We start from the raw sequence: 26038 nt of genomic DNA, 5'->3' as shown, positions 1-26038 counted from the left end.
CAACCGTTCGAACAGTATTCCGTGGAATTGAGGATGATTGGAAGACAAATGCCGATAAACCATGACAAGCAAGCCCCATGCAAGTACATATTTATCCGCTGTATGCATTTCATGTTTATGAATTCGTAGCTTCTCCCGACGAATTTCATGTATCCACAAACCACGGTACGGAGTAGATATTGGAAGCCAAAAGAAGGTTGATCCATAAACTGTTCTCGAAGCTTGCCCGATGTGGCCCCGGAGAAGGTCATGTGATATATTTTGAAGTTGAGGATATTTCAACATTGCGGGGAGTTAATCAAGAGACGAGCAAAAACTTAACGCAGATGACCCAAACGGAAGTTATCTGCAGAAAGACTGTTATCGGAGTCTTTCTAAGGATTGCGTCCTATTGCTCTTTCTTTCTTATCTCTTTCTTTCCTTTGATTCTTTTCATATTCAGGTGCCGGTCGGGGCGCTTGGACTGTTCTGCATGGCCGCCGCCTCGGTTCAACGCATCAACGGATTGCTTCAACGGAGCTCAATCGACGACCATGAAGAAGTTATCAAAGCTTGCAATGCGGTACTGAAAAAGTCGAGAAACGACCTTGACGCCCTTCACGTGAAAACCGTCGCTCTGGTAAAATTGGACCGGTTCGAAGATGCGATTCGAGTGATTGAGGAAGGCGGGGATGCGTTGAAGGAAAGGGTCCCTCTGGAATGGTCTTACGCTTTATATAAGGTTGGGAAACTGGAAGATGCGATAAAGCTGGCCACAGCTTCTGGGACTGGGAGAGGAGGAAAACATGTCGAAGCCCAGGTGGTACGTTTAAAAAGTCTTTTTTTAGCGTACTACTTAATTACCCTTCAAGAGTGGCTCATGATTTATATCCCACTCAGGCATATCGTGCGGAAAACTTCCATCGAACTGCGGAGGTTTACAGAGAGCTATCTGCAGAGCATTCGGTGCCTGCGGGGGAGCAAAATGACCTGCGAATTAACTCGCGAGCGGCGGAGGCACAGCTCCAGTGGGCTGGACTGGCAAATCAAGTCCAGAATACAAAACCAAGCCGAGAAGACCTAGAGTCTTTCGAAACAACTTATAATCTGGCATGCAGCGCCATAGGGAGGGGGGAATTACAAACAGGAGGGGTACTACTGAAGCGAGCAAGGGGTTAGTTTTCCCTTTCTCCTCCTCTCCATTCTCCCAACAATCCTCTAACTAATCAAAACCGCAGAGCTCTGTAAATCATCCGAGGATCTTACACCTGAGGATAAGGTTGCGGAAATTCTCCCAATTGTCGTTCAACAATTATATGTGGCGCTAAGACAAAGGAAGACAGAGGAAGCCAGAAGCCTGGCGGAAGAAATCAACTTAGCGGAGTATGTTTGCTGAGCTTCCTACCACCGACTTGCGTGTTAATATTGACATTTACGTTAGAATTTCCGAGATTTCCACCAAGAAAATCGCTCAAAATAACATTCTTCTTACCTCCAAACTTGAATCAAATCCATATTTACTACACAAGCACTTCCATCAAATCCCATCCGCAACAGATGGCGATCGACTATTCTCATTCCAGAGTCGAACCTTGACTGAAAACTCATATGCGGTAGATCTGCTGGTCCGCAAATTTGATGGTTTAGCAAAATCGACTCAGAGGGCTCTGTCCCAACATCCCACTCCCACCATATCGCCCGACATCAACACCCTCTCCATTTTCAACATTGCCGCTCACGCTCGAGACGGATCAGATAAAGCTGGTCTCAAAGAAGCACTTCAGCTTCTCGCAAAAAGACCGAATGATGTTGGTCTTGTCCTCGCTCTCACCCAATTCTATGTTTCCGCTGGGAACCTTAACTCTGCAATCTCTGTTCTGGAAACATTCTTGAAGCGTTTAGATCAATCAATGTCAGAGTCAGATAACGACATTCGATTCAACCCGGGCCTCATCGGCATCCTGGTTTCCCTTTATAGCACACAGTGCCGCAAATCCCACATGAAGGCAGAGCTCGCAAAAGCTGCATCACACTGGCGATCGCGTCCTGACAAATCTCCATCCCTCCTCCGTGCCGCAGGCTCACTGCTCCTCACATCTGGTGAAGCCACAGACCTCACCCTGGCAGGCCAATTATTCACGGAACTCCATAACGCCGACCCAAATGATCAGTTTTCAACCGCAGGGTACATTGCAGCGTACGCGACAACATCGCCTGATAAAGTCAAATCGATGGTGGATAGACTTTCACCTGTCCAAGACCTTATTGCCGACATCGACGTCACCTCCCTGGAAGCGGCGGGCATACCCTCCGTCACAACAGCAGCAGCAGCAACAACAACGACAACGGCGACAACAACAGCGTCATCATCGATATTACCCACAAACTCTTCTCTCCCAAGCAACCGTAAACGCGCGGCAGCCGATGACAGCAACAGCAAGCAAGCTACTACGAAGAAACGAGTCCGCAAATCACGATTACCCAAGGACTACGACCCTAGCAAGAAGCCGGATCCAGAACGCTGGCTACCGTTGCGGGATCGCTCAAGCTACCGTCCAAAGGGGAAGAAGGGGAAACAGAGAGCCGCTGAGCGGACGCAGGGCGGTGTCGTTGTTGAAAAGAGCGGGGAGTCGGCTGGCAGCACGCCTGTCATCCAGCCAAAGGCCCAGGGGGGTGGAGGGAATCAGAAGAAGAAAAAGGGCAAAGGAAAAAAGTGATGGCGGGTTTTGCTTATGGTTTATGTCCTTGGTTTGTTTCTATGTCGTTCTCTTCCCTTTTTTTTTTTAGCTTAGCGGGATGAGGAGAGATATCTAGACCGTTTCATATCAAAATAAATATATCTTTTGTGTTTCTCGGTTTCATGCTTGGATTGGCCTTTTGCCTCCACTGTGAGGCTAGCAGAGCTGGGAAACGAAGTGCAACATTTTCGCAAAACAGAAGGACGAAGAAATTTCAAATCAGCGCCAAAAAAACTTCTTCATATGGATAGAATCCGGCATCAAGACCCCGCATCAGAATCACTGGAGCTGTGATTGATCGGACACGGGCATGTCCCTGTGAGATGATTCCCTGTGTCCAGCCTGCCTTTCCCCCAGCTTTCCTTCCTTTCAGCCTTTCCATTCAGCCTTGCCTCGAGGTTGGCCAATGGGGCGGTGCTACGGGCTGTGGCTTGTGTGCGTCGCGGCTCCTTGGCGGGCGATTGGCTGATGCTTGGACGATGTCATCCATGCTTGGACTGTCGGCGGTTTGTAGTCGTAGTAGTAGTACGCTGTAGTAGTCAGGGTGTAGTCAGTAGTCAGTCAGGTCAGGTGTCGGTTTACTTCTCTATCTGTCTATCCATATATCTCTCAACCTGCTCGGCCTCCCTCCTCTGCTCCCAACACCCGGACCTTTCCCCTATCTTCCTCTTCCCCTCCATCAGTCCAACAGCGAAATTTGTCTCTGCACTGACTTGCCGACCTCCAGACTTCAATATGGGTGTAAGTTTGACGCCCCCGAGATGTTGCCGGACCGTACCCCGCCATTACCCCTCGGTAGCTTTTTTGCAACCCGTGGAACCACCACTGTTTTTGAATTTCTGTTTTCGATGTTTCCCAACTCCAGGCTGACTTGACCATTTCGATTATCATGGACTGTATAGCTCGCTTCAAAGATGGCTGCGGCCCAGCAGGCTGGCGGTGCTCCTCCCTCCGGCTATCCAGGTGGTCCTCCGCCTGTTGGAGGCGCGCCCAGACCAGGTGCATATGTAAGTTCGCCATCAATACTAGTACCAGTAGTATATACATACATGGAAAGGATATCAGATCGTCACAGGGCATTTAACCGATGAAATGGGCGATTTTTTTTTTTCGTATTCTTTCCCCTTTATCTGTGCACAGAGTGGTTCTGATTGACCCGATGGGGATTGCCATATTGCAGCCTGGCCAAACCCAACAGTACCAGGCGTATCCTGGCCCGCAAGCAGCAGTTCCACCGCCAGCGGTAAGCAAATCACCGTTCTCTGCCTGGAACCCAAGTCCCCCGCGCTAGTTTGGCGGTTTGATCAGGAATAAAATCCTGCCCAATATCTTGTGCTTCTGTCTGCTCCCTGCTGTTTTGTTACTCATCTTCCAAACTTCCCCCCTCCATCCTGCTGTTTCTCTTCATCCTCTGCCTCTTCCATCTTGCTGTTGTCCATCGGCCTCCCCTCAAACAAAGCGATCTGTCCTGGAACGAACCGCTTTGTGATCCTACCGTTCTTGCATCACCGCAACTATGCGTCCGTTTAGCCAACAACAGTACACTGGACAGCCCTATCCGAGTTCGCCGCAACCCCCTTACCCCTCGTCGTCTCGACCACCACCACTGCCGCCAACACCTCAACAACATCAACATCAACAACAACAACAATATGGACGACCAGAGATGACTTCCACCCCCTCTCCAGTTCCAGGTTACCAAGGGTCCCCTCATCCTTCCTCCCCCTCGCCCTACCCCCAGAACTATCAACAACCCAACCAGCCCAATATATCCCAAGTACCACCTCATTCGCCGTACCAGCAGCCCTATCAACAACAGCAACAACAACCACCCTACCGACAGCCCTATCAACAACCCGTCTATGGCCAACAACCCCAAGACCCGTATGGACAGCAGCAACAGCCGCCGCCGCAGCCACAACAGCCTTATGGAGCACCTCCACAACAACAATCCCCTTACGGACCCTCCTACAATCAGCAATACCCCCAACAACAGCAGCAGCCCTACCCGCAGAGCCAAGCCCCATACGTTCGTTGATTTCTACATGTTTACCCATACCTTCATACATCATTTTCATTATGGCTTCCAGTTATCTTATGTCCTGTGTGTGAATATGCGTTAATCGATTTATTGACTTTCAAGAAGAAGAAGACGATATTGACATGTTATCGTTTATATATAGGGACAACGCCCAGGGCAATACCCCCCTCAAGGGGCCCCAGGCTATCCACCTCAAGGACCACCTCAGGGGCTACCGCCCCAAGGAGCTCCACAGTATGGCGCTCCGCCTCCCCAGGCAGGGCCCCATATGATTGCCGCATATAAGCAAACCCTTATGGCTACTATTCAAGAAAAGAATCTCCATGGGATGTATCCGCCCAATTCGCCTGTCCTCGATCAAATTGCGTCTCGAGTTACCACGCAGATTGATCAGCTCTGTGCGGCATGGCGTGTGCCCCGCGAGGTGGGGCAGGACATTCTCAAACTGGCCCTATTCGACGTCATTCTGTACATCGATGACAGCGGCTCCATGCAGTTTGAAGAAAATGGCGAACGCATCAAGGACCTCAAATTGATCCTCAGCCGGGTCACCTACGCCGCAACACTATTCGACGACGACGGCATCCAGATTCTCGCTTCATGAACTCAAATGAGCAGGGGAATAACATTCGCAATGAACAGCAGATCGAACACCTCATCAGCACCATTAGGTTCTCGGGCTTGACTCCGATGGGCACCAGCCTGAGGACTAAGGTCTTGGAGCCGTTGGTGCTCGGGCCTGCTAGAAGCGGTCAGCTGAAAAAACCTGTCTTGGTCATCACCATCACCGATGGACAGCCTGCTGGAGAACCAAACGGTGCGGTATCTGATGCTATCAGGTCTGCGAGCGCCGAACTGAGAGCGCTCCCCCAGTATGGGCCTGGAGCCATCTCGTTCCAGTTTGCGCAGGTTGGGAATGACTTGAAAGCGCGTGAGTTCTTAGGCAAACTCGACGAGGAGCCCGGTATCGGTGACCTCATCGACTGCACATCCAGTACGTGCCAACTAATCTTCGTATTCCCAATCCTGACCAACCAAATACATCATCATCTATACTAACAAAAAGGGTCAACAAAACAGACTTTGAAGTGGAGCAGGATGAAATGTCCCGTGCCAACCCACCAGTTGACCTAACCCCAGAACTCTGGGTAAGTATTTTCCTATCCTCCCCGCTTCCCCCTTTCGACAAAATCAATCAAACATATACATATACCCATATATATATATGTATATATATGTATAAATCTCTCCCAACCAGCCAAGTAACCATGCTACCAACCAACTAACCCCAACGCCCCCCTTAAAATCTAGCTCACGAAAATGATCCTCGGCGCTATCGACTCCTCCTACGACACCAAGGATGAGAAATCTAGCCGGCCCTCCGCTGGCGGCCACCGTCCTCCACCCCCACAGACCCAATACGGCGCCCCGCCACCACAGGGACAACAGCCACAGTACGGCGGATATCCTGGAGCCGGAGGAGCTCCCCCACAGCAAGGCGGTTATGGCGGCTATGGGCAGCCGCCACCGCAGCAGGGAGGTTATGGCCAGCAGCCACCCCAGCAGGGCGGCTACGGTCATCCCCCGCAAGGCGGTCAAGGGGGTTATCCACCGCGGTATTAGGACCTAGAGTGGTCCTAGTAGAGGGAGATAGGATAGTTCTATGTAGTTTGGTAGGGGCGTGTTCGGGGGGGGGGGGGGGGGAGGCAGTTTCGAAAAGCAAAAGGAAAAGGATTGAGAAAAGGCTCCCCGCTCGTGTTGCTTTTGTTTGATTAATATGTAACTGATGTTTTTTTTTTTTTTTCATGTGTTTAATAATGCAATGACTTATTGACTTATGGGTTAAATTGGTCTTCTTTATATCGATCTGCCTGCCTATTATGCATTCTAACTTATCCATGTCGCTCTCTCCCTTTTTATGTTTTTTTTTATTTTTTTCTTTAAAAAAAATCCTTCTGCGAAACTATTTCTCCATGTTTGACATAAGGACAGCTCAATCAATCAAGGTTTAATATAATAACTTCACTGATCAGCAGTAGTTAACTAACTAGTTATATTAAATATGCAAGTCCAAACCACGCGCAGGATAACTAACTACTTAACCAACCGCATCGTTTAGCAAAACCAAAACCAAAACCAAAACCGTAGCTTATCCCCAACCCAACACAACCCATCCATTTCGAGCCGCTGAGTGTAGTAGTATCAATAGACGGATTTGAGTGGCCTGCCACACCCAGTCAGTCAGTCTGTCAGTCAGTCAGTCAGTTGAGGGAGGCAGTGGGGGGTTTTGGGATTAGGGTTAGGGTTAGAGATTGGGCCTGCTCTGTGAAAGGGTGTTGTTGGTGATTTTTTTATTTTTTTTTTTTAAACCTCTCTTATTATATTAGCTATTGATTGTGACTGGAGCTGCGCACGCTCTTTCATGATGTCAAACAAATTGATGAATGGGGAATGGAAGGGTTTTCTTTTATTTCTTTCCACCTTATTTCCTGCCACGGTTATGAATCACTGGTTAACCAAACCCCTTAGTTGGGGTAATTATTTATCTAGTTACCTATATAACTTCACCGTTAGAACTGTTTCAGAAGCTCGAATTTTTTGACCATTTTTTCATTTTTCGTAAAGAAAACTGGACAGCCAATTTTTTTTTCACCATTGCTTCCGAGGCGGCTACCATCATGGACTTTGTGGGTAATGCTTTTTATATAGTTATGAGTATTTGATGCTGTTGTTTGCTGACTGATGTGTAGATGAGGGAGCATTCTCGGCTAACACCGGTGCCCAAAGGTGCTTTTTTTTCTTGGAGCTTGAGGATAGATAATCCTGTCGGTGCAGAGTATATTATTAGTATTATAAAAAAAGCTCACAGGGGGGGTAGGGCTTGATGAAATATGGAGCAAACTTGAAACTTGACGTTGAAGCCAGGTGCCAGGCTGAAAGGTGGTGATAAGGTGGTGAAAGGTGGTGAAAGAGAACCGCCGAATATCAGGCAGATTGGACTTGCCATCTTTTCATTCTCCCGGGTTGGCGGTCTCTATTATATTATAAACAGGATCCCCTTCCCTCTGCTCAAAGTCTCGTCGTCTACATGAACGAGGATGGATGGAGGTCGGATCGTCAGTGATTTGTTTTTTGCTATCGGTCCCTCGACTAGCAGACAGAACATAGATGATGGATGGTAGAAAGGAGATCAAAATTTGACAAAGGACGTTGTACTGTACATACGTGTGTAAATCTTAGTTATTTAAGCGTTTGGCGGATGGGGATAATATCTCTATTACAGGGGAATACTGCGCAGGAATATGAGATTGCCAGCAGCATGAGAGGAATTGCATGAATTGAGCGAGCAATCGTCGCGGCTTCCAGAGTCCTCCAAATTGCACTATATGGTCCTGGAACTTATCGTCCCTCAAAAGCCTAAGAAACTCGAGGCCGCTCGAGGCTATCTCAAAATTCGTCAAGTACCAGCCAGCCTCCCGAAGACCAAGCCCATCCAGACTTCTCATAAGTATGGCACAGCGACCTCCATGCTGAGGACATTTTTTGTCAACCCAGACGGACCACACCGGAGATCCTTGGATTTCATAGATTGGCAATCTACGGAATTAGCGCCCTTGCATGATCCATACTGTTGAACCGTATGTTATTGATCATGATGGTCCACTTGTTGAAGGGCTCCTGGAACGTCCTAAGCTCGAGGAGGTTCAGAAACCTTTGGATCCCGATCCCCGCATCGCAAAAGAAGGCTGAGGCCCTCTTTGTCAAAACCACTTGTCCCATGTGTCTCTCTCTCCATAGGCATCTGATCCGCCTGGCAAACAAGAAGCTATTCCGGGGTGCTCGGATTTTCAGCAGACAGCCAGGTTCCGGCTCTTCCTCTTTGCATGAAGCCTCCTGGTTGATGGTGAAGCAACTTACCTTGCTCTACTTTGCGGGAGCGGCAGAGGAGCTGGAAAGAGCTTTCCCCGCGTGCGAGCCGAGGGTAGCCCAGAATGTCCACTTGAGTTCTCAGCGGATGAATTAGTTCTCATTGAAGCTGATAGCAGGGGAGCTGCGCTTGGTATTAGTTTGATGCAGGATCTCCAGGACAGGTTCAGCCGGCAGTTCTTTCGGGCGCAGGGCGTGTCGATCATGGGAGTATGCGAGGCCATTTGAAGTGAAACAAACATATTTCACCAGCTTTCTCGTTCAGTCCGTGGGAATATGCATGGTCTGCTTGTACAGCTGTCAATTGAACTACTCGTTATATCTCCATACATCCATCCATGTAAAAAAAAAAAAAAAAAACCAGGCCATGCCATATGTTTTGTTTCCGGCCGAAAATAGAAAATCCCGTTCAAACCATATCCCCCCACCTTTCAATCCTGTAGCGATGAAAACCCCATACATAGTATCAAAGCGCCTCGGGCTCATATCCCGCATAATCCTCCTTTCGTAGCACTCGCGCCCCTATTTCCTCCAAATCCTCGGCCCATAAGGGATCCTTGGTGATGCCATTCAGGCATTGGTCGATCATGGCAGCGGCAAGCTCCGACAGGTGAACCCAGGGGGTGTGCCCGAATTGCTTGAGAATGCTTGTGGCGGCGAGGGTCCTGGGGCGGCCAGGGCCTTCTACGCCCGCGGGCTTAGTGACGGTAGCTTGTACGGCGGGTTCATGTTGCTTGGCGAAATCCAGGATTGCGTTCTCGATGCGACCCTGCTTGTCGCGTCAGTCGAGTTCACAGAGAAGAAGGAGGATGGGGGGAGGGAGGAGGAAGATATAGGAGGAGAGTTTGGAACCCACGCGCATGAGGCGGTAGTCAGACAGAAACCAGAGGGTCTTGGTCTGATCGCGCTCCACTGTGACGCCAGATGTGTAGATGAAACGGAAGGGATTGTTCGCGACAGAGGCGATGTTATGGAGACCGTTGATGGTGAAGTCGGAGCAGATCCTGGTGACATCTGCAAAGTCCATCTTTTGGGACTTGGTCGGGGTAACTGCCAGACACCTACCAAGAACATGGTTGTGAGAACTGGTGGCAGTGATGATGATGATGACGATGATGATGCATGTACTGTATATATATGCCTAATCGTATGGGGTTACGAACCATATGCACGCATCGGCGCCTTTGAGTTTCTCCTTCACAGACTCGGGATACGGCGCTGTCCAGTCGTCGAGGATAACAGATTGCAGCTTGGACTCGTCCGCGTCCGGACCAACGTGCTCAGGAACCTGAACAGGCAGGCGAGCAAGTGCCACGACGGAGCTAATGGCTTTATTGCGAAGAGCAAGCCGAATGACTTCCGTGCCAACGTACCCGGTGGCTCCCGTCAGTATCAATTTCATCCTCGGATTCAGACCTGGAGGGGGCGGTTTTCGGGAATTATGAACACTGGCAAGTGATGAAATCGACCAAATAATGAGAATGCACGAGTTTATTTACTCTGTTTTTCTTGCATCTACATCACAGCGGGGGGAAGTTGATGGGTATATAATGCCTGGCAGGTGTGTCGATCCCTCCTTCGGCAACTTCTCGGGGTCAATGACAGGCCCTGAATTGTTTCCGAGGGGCCGATACTGGTCGTAGACCTCTCTCTGCCACCTGGGCTAGTTGTGCATAGTTTCATGTATGTAGAGAGTACATGTACGGTAGTTGAACAACTGCTGGACGGGGAAGGGCCTGGGCACATTCCTCCCAGGTGGTTATCTTCATTTTCAACGGATGAGGCGCAAAAAGTCGCTGCCAACACAAGAAAAAGTCCAGCCAATCTGGGTTTGGCCCCTGGTTGGCAACAATTCATCCCTTCAGAGGCATGCTTAGGGTGGTTAGGTTAGGGGGCGTTGCGCCTAAAGCTTAGTGAAGCCAAGCTCAGTGTTCAAGCCCACCGATGTTGAGGGCCCAGAATCATTCGATCTCTGGTAGTGAGAGTTCCTTGGTATATCTCTCGTGTCTGTGTAGGGTTTTATGTTCCCCGCCTTCGTTCTATGCTCACTGTTCAGGATGCGGTGTCAGATAAGCTTTGAGACAGACACAACCTTGTGTCATGGCCATGGTGGCGGCATGCAACACAAATTGGCGCTGCTGGGCCAGGGTCATAGGCCTCTCTTGTTCCTTGTTGCAACGCTATCTGGCCCAGACTCGACGAGGATGCTGTATGCATGCCTTGGATGCGTCGAAATCCATTTGCGAGCCCCATGGTATTGGATGCAGGCCGGCGACTTATCACACAAGATCATCCGCTCGCACCACAACTCCTATGTTGATTCTCCTGGATGGAGTTTCGGCCTTCCGTGGAAACTGAGGCGGAGTTTCCAAGCGATATTCTGAAAAAAGAAAGCTCCGCCACAAGAGTCGACGATGGATGTACTGTACAGTACATGTATGTTGTGAAGGGTACTCAGTGTTAAGCAGATGTAGATAAAAATTATGATGAACCGCAGGACAACTGGGTAAATTACTCTTTGTTAGGATCTGGGAGCGAAAGCCATGAACGAAATAGTTGGTTGGTATAACATTTGGTCAAGAAAGACTCCAAACAAGAGAGGAATATCTCCCACCAACATACATATCTAGGGGGTACAGAACATGTACGCTGCTGCATATGTATCTCGACATGCAAACGCCATCCCATCCATCAAAGTGCCGCGTAAAGAATAGCTGGAACCATGCTTCTACATATTCACCTCCCGTTCATAGAACCTGACATCCTCCTGCCCCTTCGTGATGTATTTGCGCAGTGCTGCAAGTGTGCCTGTATCTTGTCCAATTCTTATGCAGCGCTGGCCAGACAGAAGCGTTTGTCGTTTTCGCCCGTGGTCAAAGTCTGATCGATAACAACCCGCCCCGGTTGCAAGGCTAAAAACTCTAGGCCAACGCTTAGATTTAGACAATCAAAAAAGAAAAGCACTTGCGTAATCGACTTTCCAGGGTTGTCCTGACTCTTTCTTCCTCCGCTATCTTTTTCTGCTCTGCTGCAACGCATCCTGGCGAACCACCGCGCCCACTGCTCACTGCTCACTGCTCACTGCTGACTGCTCACTGCTGGCTGCTGGCTGCTGGCTGTTGATTCTGGCGAGCTGTGTTTCATGTTGCCATCCTGATATTATCAATCGATGTGCCGTTGGGAATAACCTCAAATAAGGTTGTGTGGCCTGCTGCTGATTCGTCACCCCCAAGCCCGCCGCTGGTTGGACCGCTTCCCCAGTGTGGCCTTGTACCGTGGATTTTCTTCCCTCTACATACATACATATTTTATCTACACATCTACGAGGGCAACAGGGAGGGGTCCCAGTAGACCTCCCCTCTTCTTTGCTCTGTTTTCTTCTTTTTCATTGTACTGTACATCTTGGGTTTATCGCCCTCTCCTCCACCAACGCTACCGGCAGTCGCTCGTCGATCCATCCACGTTTCCCCCGCCGGCCTCTCGCTCGGTTTCCCCAATGCGCTCCATCCAACAATGAGCAGTGGCGTCTCGAGCGTCTCGACTTCTCCCCGTCTCCCTTCACCCAATTCTATCCTTGTGTTTGCCTGTGATATACCCGGTTTATTATTCATCCATTGTCGGCCTCCGTATTGTCTGGTTTTCGTCCAATCCGCCATCTACGACGTCCGGTACTGGTTTCGGATAGCCGCACTGCCGAATATATATAAGAGGTGTACACGGGTATATACCTAGGTCAAAGTCTACGGGAGGGGGATTTTGCTACAGGAGGAAGGAACCGGAACATACACAAAGCTGGGCGTCGACCCAATGGCGGGGCGCGATGATGGAAATCGCCCCGGACCTGGACGGTTGAGCTCTCCTCGACTTTCGCGTCGTGTGTCATCGAGGTCGCCGCTAAGAGACAGTATTTTGAGTGATGGTGGTTCTCCTCCTGAGGAGGACGAGACGGTCCTACTTCGAGATGTTGGGGCGCGGAATAATACAGATGCGCGGGGAAGAAGGGAAGTGGGACAGGAAACAGATGGGGTTACGGACGCAGGTTTAGGTGCTAACACCCCAGCTCGCGCCTCTCTCCGGGATATCAGAAGGGCACCCTCATTGCCAAGCCTAGCGACGGCGGCAATGCCACTGCAGCGACAGGCTCAGGCTCGAGTGCGCTTTTCAACGGATCTCGAACGCACGGCGGATACCACTTTTCAGAATCTGCGCTGGGAAGTGCATGACGGCGCTGCAAGGGAGGGTGGCGGTGGTGGGCCTGCTCCCGGGCTAGGACTTACTGTAGACACCTCCTCGCCGAGTGTCGTTTCGAATTTAAGAAGCCCAACACTGCGGAGTGGCGGTCAACGCATATCCCCCGTCTCTCCCGCAGACCCTGTTCCGCCGCTGCGCGAATCTCCTCCCGTCTTGCCCAAGACGCGGGATCGAGGTTATTCTCTACGACGCTCGATTTTTAACCGGAACATTGCCAACCAATCAGATCAAGACTGGACGAATAGCATCGAATTAGGTCACCGTCTATCGGCGGATGGCGAGGCTCTGTCTAGGGTCCATTCGCAGGGTCAGGAAGCTGTGGCTCAGAGTAGCTCGAAGGATGAAGAATCTACCACGTTCTCGGACCTGAAGCCCCAAATAAGAGGGGAGAAGCCTTACTTGACATTGGACCGATGGAAAGACTTTACGGCTGCTTTCCGAAAACAAGTGCTTCGCATCAAAGAAATCCCGCCGAGTAAGGATGGTCGACATATCGACCTTGATGTCCAGAGGCAACATTCCCTGATCGACGAACGGACGGGCAAACACTACATCAGCAACCGCATCCGATCAAGTCGATATAGTCTATGGAGCTTCTTCCCCCGCCAACTCGTAGCGCAATTTTCCAAGCTTGCGAATTTCTATTTCCTTGTTCTTTCCATTTTGCAAATGATACCCGGCCTCAGTACCACTGGAACTTTCACCACTTTTGTTCCCCTGATGATTTTTGTTGGTATTTCCATGGCGAAGGAAGGCTTTGATGATTTCCGTCGTTACCGATTGGATAAGGAGGAAAACAACCGGATCGCATATATTTTGCGGCCCTGTGGCCCGCTCGGAAATGCTGCTACTACCATTTCCACTACTTCTACGGATTCCCCGGAATCCAAAGTAACGGCCACAGTTACTGATTCAGAATCCAATCTTTCAAACTACTGGGTGCCAACCAAATGGGTAGATATCCAGGTGGGCAACGTCATCAAGCTATCCCGCGACCAACCAGCGCCGGCAGATCTCGTTCTCCTCCACGCAGACGGCCCGAATGGCATCGCATATATAGAAACCATGGCGCTGGATGGCGAGACAAATCTGAAAGGCAAACAACCCTGTCGCGCCGTCGCCAAAGCCTGCAAAACGGCCGACAACATCATGCACATCACATCAATTCACTTTGCTGTCGAAGACCCCAACACTGACCTCTACAAATTCGATGGCAACGTCACAGTTGATGGGAAGAAACTACCCATCACCAACTCAGAAGTCATCTACCGCGGCAGCATTCTGCGGAATACCCATGAAGCCTTCGGCATGGTTATCTATACCGGGGAGGAGTGCAAGATACGTATGAACGCGAACAAGAACCCACGCATCAAGGCGCCGGCCCTACAGACCGTGGTCAACCGCGTCGTCGCTGTCATTGTCCTGTTTGTCATCGTGCTCGCGTCCGCGTGCACGATTGCGTATACGTTCTGGTCGCGCAACGTGGAGGATGTATCGTGGTATTTACAGTACGCGGATGTCTCGATCGGCCCCATTTTCACATCTTTCATCATTATGTTCAACACCATGATTCCCATCTCGCTGTACGTCAGTTTGGAGATTGTGAAGGTTGCGCAGATGCTTTTGCTGAATGATATTGATATGTATGATGCGGAGTCGGATACGCCGTTGGAGGCCAGGACGTCGACAATTAATGAGGAGTTGGGGCAAGTTAGGTATGGATAATGCTCACTCTCCTTGTCTCTAGTGTTTTTTCTCTATTCTCCTCCCCTCCTCTTCCCCGTGCAATTTCTCTCGGCATGTTCATAAACAAACGATATAACTATTAATACGCAACTACAGCTACATATTCTCGGATAAAACCGGCACGTTGACGAATAATAGCATGAAGTTCCGCAAAATGAGCGTTGCAGGGACGGCATGGTTACATGATACTGATTTACAAGAGGAAGCGGCCCGCGAGGCAGATCGCAAAATGCTCCTGCATAAGAAACGCAAGGAGAAGAAGGCTCCATCGCGGAAATCGGCCACCTTTGACCAATTCGCATTGGCGCGGAAATCCGGCGTGTCAAGTCACATGAACGACGAGATCTCAACACCACTGACGACGACGCGTTGGCGGTCGAATAGAAAACATAGAATGCATCATGGTGGCCGCACTGTGGAGATGTTGGAATACATACAGCAGAAACCGCATACGCTGTTCGCGCGCAAGGCGAAATTCTTCATCCTCGCCCTCACCCTGTGCCACACGTGCTTACCGGAGCGAGACGGCGATGGTGATATTTCGTTCCAAGCTGCGTCCCCGGATGAGGCTGCGCTGGTCACTGCTGCTAAGGAGATGGGATATCTGGTGGTGGACAGACAACCCAGCTCGCTTACCATCCGACTCTCAACGGCCAGGCGGGGCGGTGATGGCGATGATGGAGAGCCCATCGAAAAAGAGGAGGTCTATGAAATTCTAGACGTCATTGAATTCTCCAGCGCGCGCAAACGCATGTCGATCATCGTGCGCATGCCCGACAAGCGAATCTGCCTCTTCTGCAAAGGCGCCGATTCGATCGTCATGGGCCTCCTGAAACGATCCGGGCTCGCGGCGGAGAAGGTCGCCGAGATCGAGAGCCGCGCCAATAAGCGTAAATCTCTCGAGGCGAAAGAAGTCATGAGACGCAACAGCGAGCATGCCAATCGCAAGGATGGCAAGCGGACGAGCCTAAGTATTGGTCGTCCTAGCTTCGTGGGCACGCGCCGCTCGAGTGTTTCTGGCAAACGCCGCTCGTCGCTGCGGGATAGCATCGATGTCTGGCTCCGGGATAGGGAGACGGATGGCGGTCTGGAGTTGAGGGGTGGCGATGATGCTGGCTACTATTACAGCCCACGCCCGTCGATGCAGTTCTCCCCGCGGCCTTCCGGGGCGCTTTCGGAGGAACTGCACCGCTCTTCTTTCCAGACGGATGATGGCGCGGAAGATTTAGTCGAGGAGTCGTTGGTGGTCAATGAGGCGATGGTGTTTGAGCGATGTTTCCAGCACTTGAATGACTTTGCGACCGAAGGGCTGCGGACGTTATTGTATGGCTATCGGTTCCTTGACGAGGGAGATTATCAGGAGTGGAAGGCTAGGTATCAGGAGGCGACGACGAGTTTGGTGGGCCGGCAGGAGAAGATTGAAAATGTGGGCGAACAAATTGAGAGGCAGCTAGAATTGGCCGGGGCTACTGCTATTGAGGATAAGTTGCAGAAGGGAGTGCCAGAAGCCATTGATAAGCTGCGCCGAGCTAATATTAAGCTCTGGATGCTTACGGGGGATAAGCGGGAAACGGCGATTAATATTGGCCATTCGTGTCGGCTGGTGAAGGATTATTCGACTGTGACTATTTTGGATCATGATGCTGGAGATGTCGAGCAGGTTATTTTGGAGACGACGAGTGAGATTGAGAGGGGCGCTTGTGCTCATTCTGTGGTTGTGGTGGATGGACAAACGCTATCGACGATTGAAGGGGATGCACCGCTCCAGGAACGCTTTTTTGACCTTGCCATCTTAGCGGACTCTGTCATTTGTTGTCGTGCGAACCCCAAGCAGAAGGCGTTCCTCGTGCGGTCAATACGGAAGAGGGTAAAGAAATCCATTACGCTTGCCATCGGGGACGGTGCGAATGATATCGCTATGATTCAGGAAGCGCACGTAGGGATTGGCATTACCGGCAAGGAGGGTCTGCAAGCTGCCAGGATATCAGACTACTCCATCGCGCAGTTTCGGTTCCTGCTCAAACTCCTCCTCGTCCACGGTCGCTGGAACTACATCCGCGTCTGCAAGTACACGCTGGGAACCTTCTGGAAGGAAACCGTCTTCTACCTCACGCAGGCTCTCTACCAGCGTTGGAACGGCTACACAGGAACCAGTCTCTACGAATCATGGTCTCTGAGCATGTTCAACACTTTTTTCACCTCCCTCCCAGTCATCTTCCTTGGAATCTTCGAAAAGGACCTCGCCGCCTCCACTCTGCTCGCAGTCCCTGAACTCTACACCAAGGGCCAACGCAACGGCAGTTTTAACATCAAACTCTATCTTGGCTGGGCCTTCATGGGAAGCTGCGAAGCCGTGATCATCTATTTCACCATGTACGGCCTCTTCGGCAACGCCATCTTCACCCTCGACAACGGCGTCTTCGCTATGGGCCTGCTGACCTACACTGTCTGCGTCGTCATCATCAACCTGAAGCTCCAATTACTTGAGATCCGCTGCCGGACCATCATGGCCGTCATCGCCATCATCGCGTCCGTTGGCGGCTGGTTCCTCTGGAACATAATTCTCTCCCGCCGCTACGAAACAAACGCCATCTACAACGTCCGCGACAACTTCTTGCCCCGCACAGGCCGCAATTTGCTCTGGTGGGTTACCATCTTCCTCGCCGTGGTTGCGGTGGTTCTCTTCGAGCTATCTGTGGCGGCGCTGCGCGTCGCGCTGTTCCCGACCGACGTGGATCATTTCCAGGAGTATGAGGGCGATCTGGAGATTCGGAAGCGGTTTGAGGAGGCGGCGGCGTCGGAGTTGCAGCAGGGTTGGGATCGGGGGGGAAAGAAGTCAAGTTTGGAAATTCTTGCGGGGCTGGAGAGCGAGGCTGCGGACAGGGAGGCGGAGAGGGAGAGGGAGAGGGAGTTGCAGATGCAGGAGTTGTTGGATCGGAGGACCTCTCAGGGACAGGGCAAAGATAAGGGTGGAGACGGTGCTCATGTGCAGACGGAGGAGGTGGAGTCGGGGAATAGCCAGCCCGTTGCAAATGGAGCTGCTGCGGCCGGAGAGAGTGCAGATGTGCCAAGTTGCTCGCGGCGCTCGTTGGATGTTCATGAGTTACTCAGTAAGGGGTTCGGTGCCATTCGCAAGGGGCATTTATAAATGAGTCACCCCTCCCGCCCTCTACCTCCTGACTTCTATCCTCGTTGTTGATTTATCCGTCGCATTTCTCTCTTCTTCCATTTTGCTGTTTTGTTTCGTTCCTGTTTTGATTCATGCTTGGGCCAAATTTTGAAGTTTTCCAACAAAGCACCCCACAACTCAGCGGTTACTCTTTTCCCGCCTTCCCTTCTCTATCCCTCCCCACCCCCTCTATTTTTTTTGTCTTTTTGGAGATACACTTTCCGTGGCATTCGGGTCGCATGTGGTGTGGTGTTTTAGGGTTGTATCTATATATACGTTTGATGATTCACCTTCCCCTATGCCATTGATGTTTTAATGCTTTTACATGTTTCATTTAGATCGACTGACTGGCTGATTGACTGATGGAGAAAATAGACCTTTGTTTTTAATTTTTATGCGCTTCCTTGTTGTTGCTTGGTTTTTTCTTTTTTTTTTTTTTAAATGTTTTTCTTCCTCTTTTGGCCATGTTAACATTCCCTCCAGCCTCAACCTATCCCCGCTTCCTTTCAATTTGGTGGTCACTCAGTCGCTCCAATCTCCCGCTGTGGTTATTTGACTCTTTCCTTGGGTGTACAATCATCTTTCGTTTTTGCAGATTACTTGGACTCGGAGCCATGTATGAGGATATGATACCATATATATAAATATTGTTATATATCACCGTTAGAATTGAATTGATGAGATGTTGCTTCATACATTCATTCACCCTACTTACTCAGTTCCGTATTATGCGGGCTAGATAGGGCATTTGTTTTGAAAATAATAACAAGGAATCCTGGCATTGATAGATATCTAGTGGAAAGGATCAAGGTATGTATCCACGGAAAAGTAACGAGCGTTGTCATCGTCTAGATAGAGAGAAAAAGAAAAGAAGAAAGAAGGAAAAGGAGGGAGCAGGACATCAAAAACAAAAAGGTCATCGTGGCATAACTCAACCGGGAAAGATATCTCGTATAAAACTAATAGAGTCCCATACCCGTCCACCCCGCACGATAGCTAACCAACCTCCTCATCCGCTCACCATCAGACCAAAGTAAAAACCCAACCCCAGCTCAACCCCCACCCCCCCACGTTCACTCCTCACCAAGCTTCTACCTCCCGCGGCTCCCCACCAACCGCATCATCCTTCCCTTCCGCTATTCCTGCAGCAATTCCCCTCGCAAGACTTCCCAGCTCATTCCGACACCGGATACAATCCATCCAAAAACTCTCGCTCCTCAGATGCACCTTACGCCGACTACATGGGTGATTGAAATATCTGGCCTTGGAAATCTCGGCGTCGGTGTCGCCGAGCATGAAGGTGGCGGAGGGGCTGTGAGGGGTTGTGGGGGATTCTTCCTCCGCGAGTCGTTGCGGAGAAAGTGGAGGAGGGGGTGACAGAGAGGAGGGATGTGGCTCTTCTTCTGGAGGCTGATGATTGTCCCCCGGAGTTTCTTGGGGCTGCTTATGGTTATATTCTGTTGGTGGGAAATCATTGGATAGGGCCCGTTGTTCGATTGGGGGCACGTCAAGTTCCGGCGTTGGCTCTGCGGCCAGGATCTCCCCGCCCTTCTTTCCCTTCTTGACCTTCTTTCCCTTCTTGCCCTTACTGGATTTTACTGGTTTTGGTTCAGGTTCAGGTTCAAGTAATGGTTCTGGTTCCGTGATCTCCACCGATGGGTCCTCGCGCTGTTTGCCCTTCCTTTTTACAGATATTTTTGCACTGGATCCCCAACTTCCCCACCCATCATCAACCGTAGGTTTACCGATATCAGCAAACTCCTCGGCTGGTTCAGTTTCCAGTGGTCTGGGATATCCCTCAGATACGGCTCCGGGGAAACCTCCTGCGACAGGTTCCTGGGGGGCCGAAAGGACAGGCTCTTCAATCTCGGGTTCTGCTGGTGGTTCTTGGACACAATAATCTGCATGGTCATCATCCAGGTGCGAATTTTCCCTTTTCACCTTTCCAGATTGAGGAGGGCCGAGTGGCTCCTCCATAACTGATGGCTCTCTATTGTTGGCTTCAGGGTCGCACATCAGGGGCTCCGTTAAGGTTGTGAATAGGTCAACTGCCAAATTGCCATGTTCATTCCTGAACACATCAAGAATCCAAGGCTCTCGGATAAGATTATTATTTTTCTCCATTGCAACTCTTGTTTCATGCCTGAACTTCTCGCGATACATGTCATCGTCGCCGTGGTTCAGGAGCTTGGGGTAAGCCTCCTTGGCAACGGCAAGTACGTTCAGAAAAGGTACTTCCGTCATGTTTTGAATATTCGTTAATGCAAGGGCAGAGAGCTCGTCCATCCCATATTCCCGGGCGAAGCAGTAGAGGAAGGAATGTATCCTAAACTCTATATTGGCGTCGCGGCGTTTATTGGCGTTATCCTGCTCTAATGAAGGAAAGTTTTGGGTTGGATAAGAACACCCTTGATACTTTCCGGTATACAGAAATCTTACGGCGAGCTCGAAAACCACTGGATCTGTGTCCACTAGTGATATGCTGCTATGTCCTCCAGCAGCAGTTGCCGGACGCATCTTGTTGCTCAGCGATGAAGCTTGATTCAGGATTCCTAGGTGGACAAGGAATACCCTCTGGCCGCCAGTGGGACCAACGAGAATTTTAACAACCTCTGTTTCATAGGGGCTGGAAGAAATAGGGTGGTTATCTCCATTTGACATAGAAGCCGTGACAATCTCTGTGTTCTGGGGAACGGGGCCAAAAAGTGGCGGATGTGTTTCACTTGGGGGGAAGCTGGAAATGACGCGGGTATCCTGAGACGAAGTTGAAGTCCCTGCGCTCTCATTCGGTTGTGCACCTGCTTTCCCATCTTTTAATAGGCTTAATGTTAGCAGTTTGCACAAAACTGGTTTCACGGCCAGGGATAACTTAACTGGAGGTCAAGTGGCTTGAAGTCACAGCGCTCTTCTTCTTCTTCATGGCCATTTCAGCTACTGTTGGGAGTTCAGAGCTTCAAAAAAAATAAGAAGAAAGGGAAAAGACTTCAATATAAGCTTATGAAAGGGGGCCGGTTTAGCCTTTGGAGTCGTAATGAGACATACTCATGAGAATTGATATACCCTCCGTGGGATGTCAGAGATATATAGAGCTCTCAAGGCTCTTGGGAGCCCCTCCCGCTTCATGCTTTGGACCGCCTCCTAGCCCAATCACAAAGGGGGAATGAGCAAACATGCGGGGTATGGTAGGAAAATGAACTGTTGCAGCGGGGAGCAGTAAACGCGGCGTTGGAGGCCTCGTCCTAACGCTTCTGCTACATAATATGTTCTTCGTTTTTCCATTAGGAAGCAGATGCGTGTCCAACCTCGCAGCTCTCTGCCGCGTTGTGCTGGCCCTATTGGTCAATGAGCAAAGAGATATGCGTTTGGATCTATCGCCTCTTGGCTTCGTAGACGAACCCATCAAAATATCAGTGCAAGGTTGCGGCGCGGGAGGATAAACTCATTACTCATTGGATGCCTCGGAGAAGAAGCATTCATTCTGGCCAATGCCATAAGGTCGTTTTGGCAAAGCACTTCTAGGAAGGATTTTCCTACGATGGCTGCGCATGCAGTCAAGTATCGATTGTCCTGCCTTCACAGGAATGAAATTGCCCTGGTTCAGAGATTATGATCGAGCTCCATTTCACAGCCGCCTGCAAATGATAAAGAGTCGGGGAAGAAGAATTATAGATTCATCTTGGTTGCTGGTAAGCCTTCAAGTTTTCCAAAACAAGGGCCCTTCAACAGGAGTCGCCGAGAAGGCCCCGGGAAATTTCTTTGGCACCGCCTACAGATAGTTAGTTAGCTGTCGGGCACATATGAATCACAAAGCTTATCCTGCTAGCACTGGGTGAAAATGTTTCCTTTTAGCTTAGTGGAAAAGATCTCAGTTTAGCATCTGAGTTCCCCACGAACAACACCATGCACAGGCTGTAGTTAATTACCTGGCAAAGACATAAATTTAATCTTCGATTCCGTTCACCTCTGATGGATCAGGGCTTGTAAACCCCAACCGGGATGGGCGGTTTCTCCCCCAGCGAACGGCGCCTGCGATGGCATTGCTCTCCAACCATAGTGTCCAGGTGAATATACTGGGAGAACGCACCAGGACCCTGTCTCTTGGTGCTTTATCCCCAGGCTGCCTTGTCAGCTCAACAATATCGATGATGGCGACCCAGGAGCCCAGGACGCGGACATGCCAGCAACACCTGGGCCACAGCAGGACAAGAAAGCTGCAGTCTCCCGAAGTTCCACGTTCTAATGACAATGATAACAGCTAAATCTTTGCAGTTTCAGCTTTTTGTCAGCATTGATGGACTACTTAGTGAGTAGTCTTCTGCATATTATGCAGCGTAGGTATATGCCCGCCACATACCATCCGGAGACATAAATGATGATTACCTAGGCATTTCCGCTTATATTCGGTAGTTAACCCGGGGATTCTGATGCTCTGGCCCTGGAGTGTTCGTTAACTGATTGACTTGAACATTGAATGAACGAATCCTGGCGTTTTGTTGTGTTCTCCAACGTCGCCATCAATTCGCCGTTGGAATGGCAGGTGAATGAATTGTCAGCGATGGCGATCTACACCGGACTATGTCGTACATAGCAAATAGTACAGCACAACGAGGCTTGGAGAGAAAAAACCCCCCGTGCTTACAGAACCAATGATGACCTGTGGACTGCGTTCTGTGTATCACCAGAGGCCGTTTGAACCCGCGACTGGGTTCCCGCCATTGATCTCGTTGGGCTGTGATCGGCCGTGGGCCAGGGGGCGAACATGCTACTAATAATAATAATGCAATCTCCACTACGACTGAGCCGTTGTTTTCAGCTTCGGACGCGAAGCTCCATCTGCCATCCGCTCATTGGAGGCGGCGGTCGCTAGGTTCAGTTTTGAACGCTGTGCCGAGTTCGGAATTGGATGTCCATCATAATGCGCAGGACTTTTTAATTGATAAAGATCGTATCCCTGCGAAGTGTTGTTGCTACCTTCACCCCTTCACTGACCTGACAGTGGTAAGGACATATTAACAATACTAGTAGTATCTCTATTGACTGCCAATTGTTATATAGGCTACCATGCTCCCGGCACTGTTGTTCGCTCCTTGACATTTTGTCATTCAGCACTGGATGGCCCAGGCTCTCTCACAAGATATAGACCATTACCCGGCATCCATAAAGCAAGCCATTTATCTGAGAACACCTAGTTGTCAAGCAAGGTTAAGGGAACATAGCGCAAAATGGTTTCCTCCAACAGAGGAGACGTGGAGCGCAAAGCCATGGTGTCGGATACGGACAACACTTCTCCCTATCCATCAGAGATGTTGCCAGAGGAGCGGACGAACTTGGACCGGAAGCTGCTGCTCAAGCTTGACTTCCTCCTGGTGCCGATGATGGGAATGCTTTATTTGCTTTCTTTCCTCGACAGAGCTAATATCGGGAATGCCCGTGTGGTACGTGTCAAATCATATCTAAATGTGCTACTCTAATCGCTTGGAATGCTATATGACGGGAAAAAAATGTGCTGATGGGGCAAAATTGCATATAGGCTGGCCTGCAAAAAGATCTCGGTATCAGTGACTTACAGTATCAAACAGGTGAGGGAATCAGTTCATTTAAAAAGAAAGAAGAAATAGAAAAACGCAAAGCAAAGCATCTCTTTGAAGTGGCGAAATGGATTTCTTTCTGCTAACTCAAGAATAGCTATCACGGTGACATACGTTCCCTACATAGTCACTGAGCTGCCATCAAACCTTCTCATCAAAAAGATCGGACCCCGCATCCTACTTCCAGCCCTCTGTGTATGCTGGGGCATTGTCACCACTCTCCAGTCGCAAGTAAATAACTACTCAGGCCTTATCGCCGCTCGTTTTTTCCTCGGGACGCTCGAGGGCGGCCTATTCCCCGGTATCGTCCTCTATCTATCCTCTTTCTACCGCCGCCATGAACTCCAGATGCGCGTCGGCCTCTTCTTCTCTGCTGCAGCGCTTAGCGGCGCCTTCTCCGGCCTCCTCGCAGCAGCCATCCAAAATATGGAAGGTCTGCGCGGCCTCCGCGGCTGGCAATGGATTTTCCTCCTCGAGGGCCTTTCCACGGTGCTCTTCGGCATATTCTCCTTCTTAATACTCCCCAATGACCCCAGCCAAGTGTTCCTCTTCAGCCCCGAGGAGGTCGAGCAGTGTACGCGCCGCCTAGCCCAAGACACCAACCTCCCAGACAACGAGACCGTAACCCTCAACCGTGTCCTCTCAACCTTCAAGGACCCACACATCCTTAACTTGTGCGCCATCCTCTTCTGCAGCGGTATTAATCTCTACGGCCTCTCCTACTTCACGCCCTCCATCGTCCAAGCGCTCGGGTACAGCCCCACCAAAACCCAGCTTCTAACCGTACCCCCATTCGCCTGCGCTTTTGTCGCAACCATGATCGCCGCCTACTTTGCAGACAGATACAAGCAACGCGGCATCGCATCGATCTGCACCAGCACCATCGCACTCATCGGCGCGGGGCTGGGTCTCAAGGGCCGCTCGATCGCCAGCAGGTACGCCTCGATCTTCCTCCTCGTCACGGGAATCTACGCCACGGCGCCCAGCTTCATAAGCTGGATGACGAACAACACTTCCGGCCATGTTCGTCGGGCAACGGCCATTGCGATGGCCTTCGTCAGTACCAATTCGGGGGGGATCGTCAGCACCTGGATCTACCCGCGCAAGGATGCGCCGTATTACGTGTTTGCGGCCAAATTCAATCTAGCCGTTCTTGTGATTACGATTGTGTTGTGCGGTGTACAGGTGTGGTGGCTAATGACGCTGAATCAAAGGAAGAAGGAGAAGCCCGATGAGGTGATGGGTGATGTGGCGGGGATGGGGTTGGAGGTGCAGTTGGATAGGTTAGGAGACCGGCATCCCGAGTATAGGTATACATACTGAGCCAGAAGGGGTACGAGGAATTTATTCTAGCGGGATGGGAATTGTGCGACTGGAAAGGGGTGTCCTCCTTCTGGAAAAAAATATACCGTATAGCCAAAATCTGTGTGATTGCAATGGGATGGGAAAAACGGAATTTACTGGTCTAGTCTTTGTATATATGTGTATAAACAAAAGTTCACCTGTCCTTCCTTTGTTGACAGAAAAAAAAAAAGGAAAAAAGGAAAAAAAAAAAAAAAAAAACCTGAAAATCCAATCTCATGATCGAATCTGTGCATTTTCTTATCTCTACAGAGTACCCTATAGATGCTTCTCCCAGCAAGCCCATTCTCAATAACGAACAATATCAACGAACTGCAGAGCCATATACTCTATTAGCCTGCAACGGCAAGAGACACAAAACAGGCGCTAATAACTACCGAAATGCTTAATTAAATTTCTCCTTCATGCCCGCTCGCTTGAATGCATAAGCGCTTACAGCTAAAAATAGTTCAGTTGCACTACTGCTACAAAAGGAAAAACCCCCAAGCATACACATAGAGCGTAAGTTCATCATCAGGGCTCCTCTCGCGCCATCGGGGGTCCCGTTCGGAGTTCCGAAGGACACGACGTGCGTTGGAAGATGCAATAATAAATCAGCACCGTACCCAACATTGTTTTGATTCTGCAGGCCGCAGCAAGCTCGCAGCAAGTTCCAAGCGTCAATCCATGCGCCAGCAAACTCATCCAATGTCTTTAAAACCTTCCGTTACTAGTAACAACAATGATCTGAAGAAACTCACCCCAATCCCCTTGCCAAATATCCCAGAACGATTCGTCCTGTCCCGTCCTAACTCCCCCTCTCCCTGAACCGCAACTTCAAACGCTACTTGACCTTCTGCAACATGGCCTGTAGCCACGGCGGCTCGTTATACAGCGAACAAGTCGAGCCCTCCTCTCTCTCATCAGTCCGTTCCTAGTACGAACCATATTGTTTTGCAATAGCCTTTTTTTACAAGGGAGTCCTTCATGCGCATTGCCGAGACAGGCTCCGCAACGCAATATAGCGAGCAGCCTTGCGGGATCATAGCGTACGGGTTAATTAGTGAAGCTTTCGATGCGGTAGCCCGAGGTTACTCGAATGCACAGGGAGCGGTCATAGTTGGGTCCTTGCTGCGGAGAATGTGTTAAAAAAAAAAAGTGACTCTCCGTTCCGGAGCCTTGGAGATCTGGAACACATGCCAACGGACATGCCACTGGTTCCGCAAATCTACCGAAGATTAAAGTGCTGAAATGTATA

The 26038-nt window shown here is 50.2% G+C and overlaps 11 protein-coding genes across 11 annotated transcripts; 7 read left to right on the top strand and 4 right to left on the bottom strand.

Moving 5' to 3' along the window:
- Positions 1-330: 330 nt before the first annotated feature.
- HCBG_07817 (signal recognition particle subunit SRP72) lies at positions 331-2696 on the top strand (the record flags this gene model as incomplete). The annotated part of the gene is made up of 4 exons (XM_045434866.1): positions 331-802; positions 880-1153; positions 1218-1362; positions 1421-2696. The coding sequence occupies 4 exons, from the start codon at positions 473-475 to the stop codon at positions 2694-2696; spliced, it is 2025 nt and encodes a 674-aa protein (XP_045284172.1).
- Positions 2697-3631: 935 nt separating this feature from the next.
- On the top strand, positions 3632-5362 carry HCBG_07816 (ankyrin repeat protein; the record flags this gene model as incomplete). Its single annotated transcript, XM_045434865.1, has 4 exons — positions 3632-3724; positions 3898-3960; positions 4270-4746; positions 4901-5362. The coding sequence occupies 4 exons, from the start codon at positions 3632-3634 to the stop codon at positions 5360-5362; spliced, it is 1095 nt and encodes a 364-aa protein (XP_045284171.1).
- An 86-nt stretch (positions 5363-5448) lies between these two features.
- On the top strand, positions 5449-6381 carry HCBG_07815 (uncharacterized protein; the record flags this gene model as incomplete). Its single annotated transcript, XM_045434864.1, has 3 exons — positions 5449-5752; positions 5839-5906; positions 6070-6381. 3 exons carry the CDS (start codon positions 5449-5451, stop codon positions 6379-6381), a joined length of 684 nt encoding a protein of 227 aa, XP_045284170.1.
- A 2029-nt stretch (positions 6382-8410) lies between these two features.
- Positions 8411-8782, top strand: HCBG_07814 (uncharacterized protein; the record flags this gene model as incomplete). The annotated part of the gene is made up of 1 exon (XM_045434863.1): positions 8411-8782. One exon carries the CDS (start codon positions 8411-8413, stop codon positions 8780-8782), a length of 372 nt encoding a protein of 123 aa, XP_045284169.1.
- Positions 8783-9151: 369 nt separating this feature from the next.
- Positions 9152-10087, bottom strand: HCBG_07813 (uncharacterized protein; the record flags this gene model as incomplete). Its single annotated transcript, XM_045434862.1, has 3 exons — positions 9152-9454; positions 9542-9746; positions 9849-10087. 3 exons carry the CDS (start codon positions 10085-10087, stop codon positions 9152-9154), a joined length of 747 nt encoding a protein of 248 aa, XP_045284168.1.
- A 655-nt stretch (positions 10088-10742) lies between these two features.
- HCBG_07812 (uncharacterized protein) lies at positions 10743-11069 on the top strand (the record flags this gene model as incomplete). Its single annotated transcript, XM_045434861.1, has 1 exon — positions 10743-11069. The coding sequence occupies one exon, from the start codon at positions 10743-10745 to the stop codon at positions 11067-11069; it is 327 nt and encodes a 108-aa protein (XP_045284167.1).
- A 344-nt stretch (positions 11070-11413) lies between these two features.
- HCBG_07811 (uncharacterized protein) lies at positions 11414-11986 on the bottom strand (the record flags this gene model as incomplete). The annotated part of the gene is made up of 2 exons (XM_045434860.1): positions 11414-11597; positions 11754-11986. The coding sequence occupies 2 exons, from the start codon at positions 11984-11986 to the stop codon at positions 11414-11416; spliced, it is 417 nt and encodes a 138-aa protein (XP_045284166.1).
- Positions 11987-12492: 506 nt separating this feature from the next.
- On the top strand, positions 12493-17830 carry HCBG_07810 (aminophospholipid-translocating ATPase; the record flags this gene model as incomplete). Its single annotated transcript, XM_045434859.1, has 2 exons — positions 12493-14651; positions 14779-17830. 2 exons carry the CDS (start codon positions 12493-12495, stop codon positions 17828-17830), a joined length of 5211 nt encoding a protein of 1736 aa, XP_045284165.1.
- A 1101-nt stretch (positions 17831-18931) lies between these two features.
- Positions 18932-20777, bottom strand: HCBG_07809 (uncharacterized protein; the record flags this gene model as incomplete). The annotated part of the gene is made up of 2 exons (XM_045434858.1): positions 18932-20661; positions 20726-20777. 2 exons carry the CDS (start codon positions 20775-20777, stop codon positions 18932-18934), a joined length of 1782 nt encoding a protein of 593 aa, XP_045284164.1.
- A 768-nt stretch (positions 20778-21545) lies between these two features.
- HCBG_07808 (uncharacterized protein) lies at positions 21546-22612 on the bottom strand (the record flags this gene model as incomplete). Its single annotated transcript, XM_045434857.1, has 4 exons — positions 21546-21617; positions 21813-22106; positions 22206-22286; positions 22496-22612. The coding sequence occupies 4 exons, from the start codon at positions 22610-22612 to the stop codon at positions 21546-21548; spliced, it is 564 nt and encodes a 187-aa protein (XP_045284163.1).
- Positions 22613-23073: 461 nt separating this feature from the next.
- Positions 23074-24762, top strand: HCBG_07807 (uncharacterized protein; the record flags this gene model as incomplete). The annotated part of the gene is made up of 3 exons (XM_045434856.1): positions 23074-23286; positions 23382-23430; positions 23537-24762. The coding sequence occupies 3 exons, from the start codon at positions 23074-23076 to the stop codon at positions 24760-24762; spliced, it is 1488 nt and encodes a 495-aa protein (XP_045284162.1).
- Between the last annotated feature and the right edge of the window lie 1276 nt (positions 24763-26038).

Source organism: Histoplasma capsulatum, assembly GCF_000150115.1.
Source record: "Histoplasma capsulatum G186AR genomic scaffold supercont2.14, whole genome shotgun sequence".
NCBI lineage: Eukaryota > Fungi > Ascomycota > Eurotiomycetes > Onygenales > Ajellomycetaceae > Histoplasma > Histoplasma capsulatum.
Note: the sequence above shows the minus strand (reverse complement) of the source record. Positions and strands in the feature narration are given on the sequence as shown.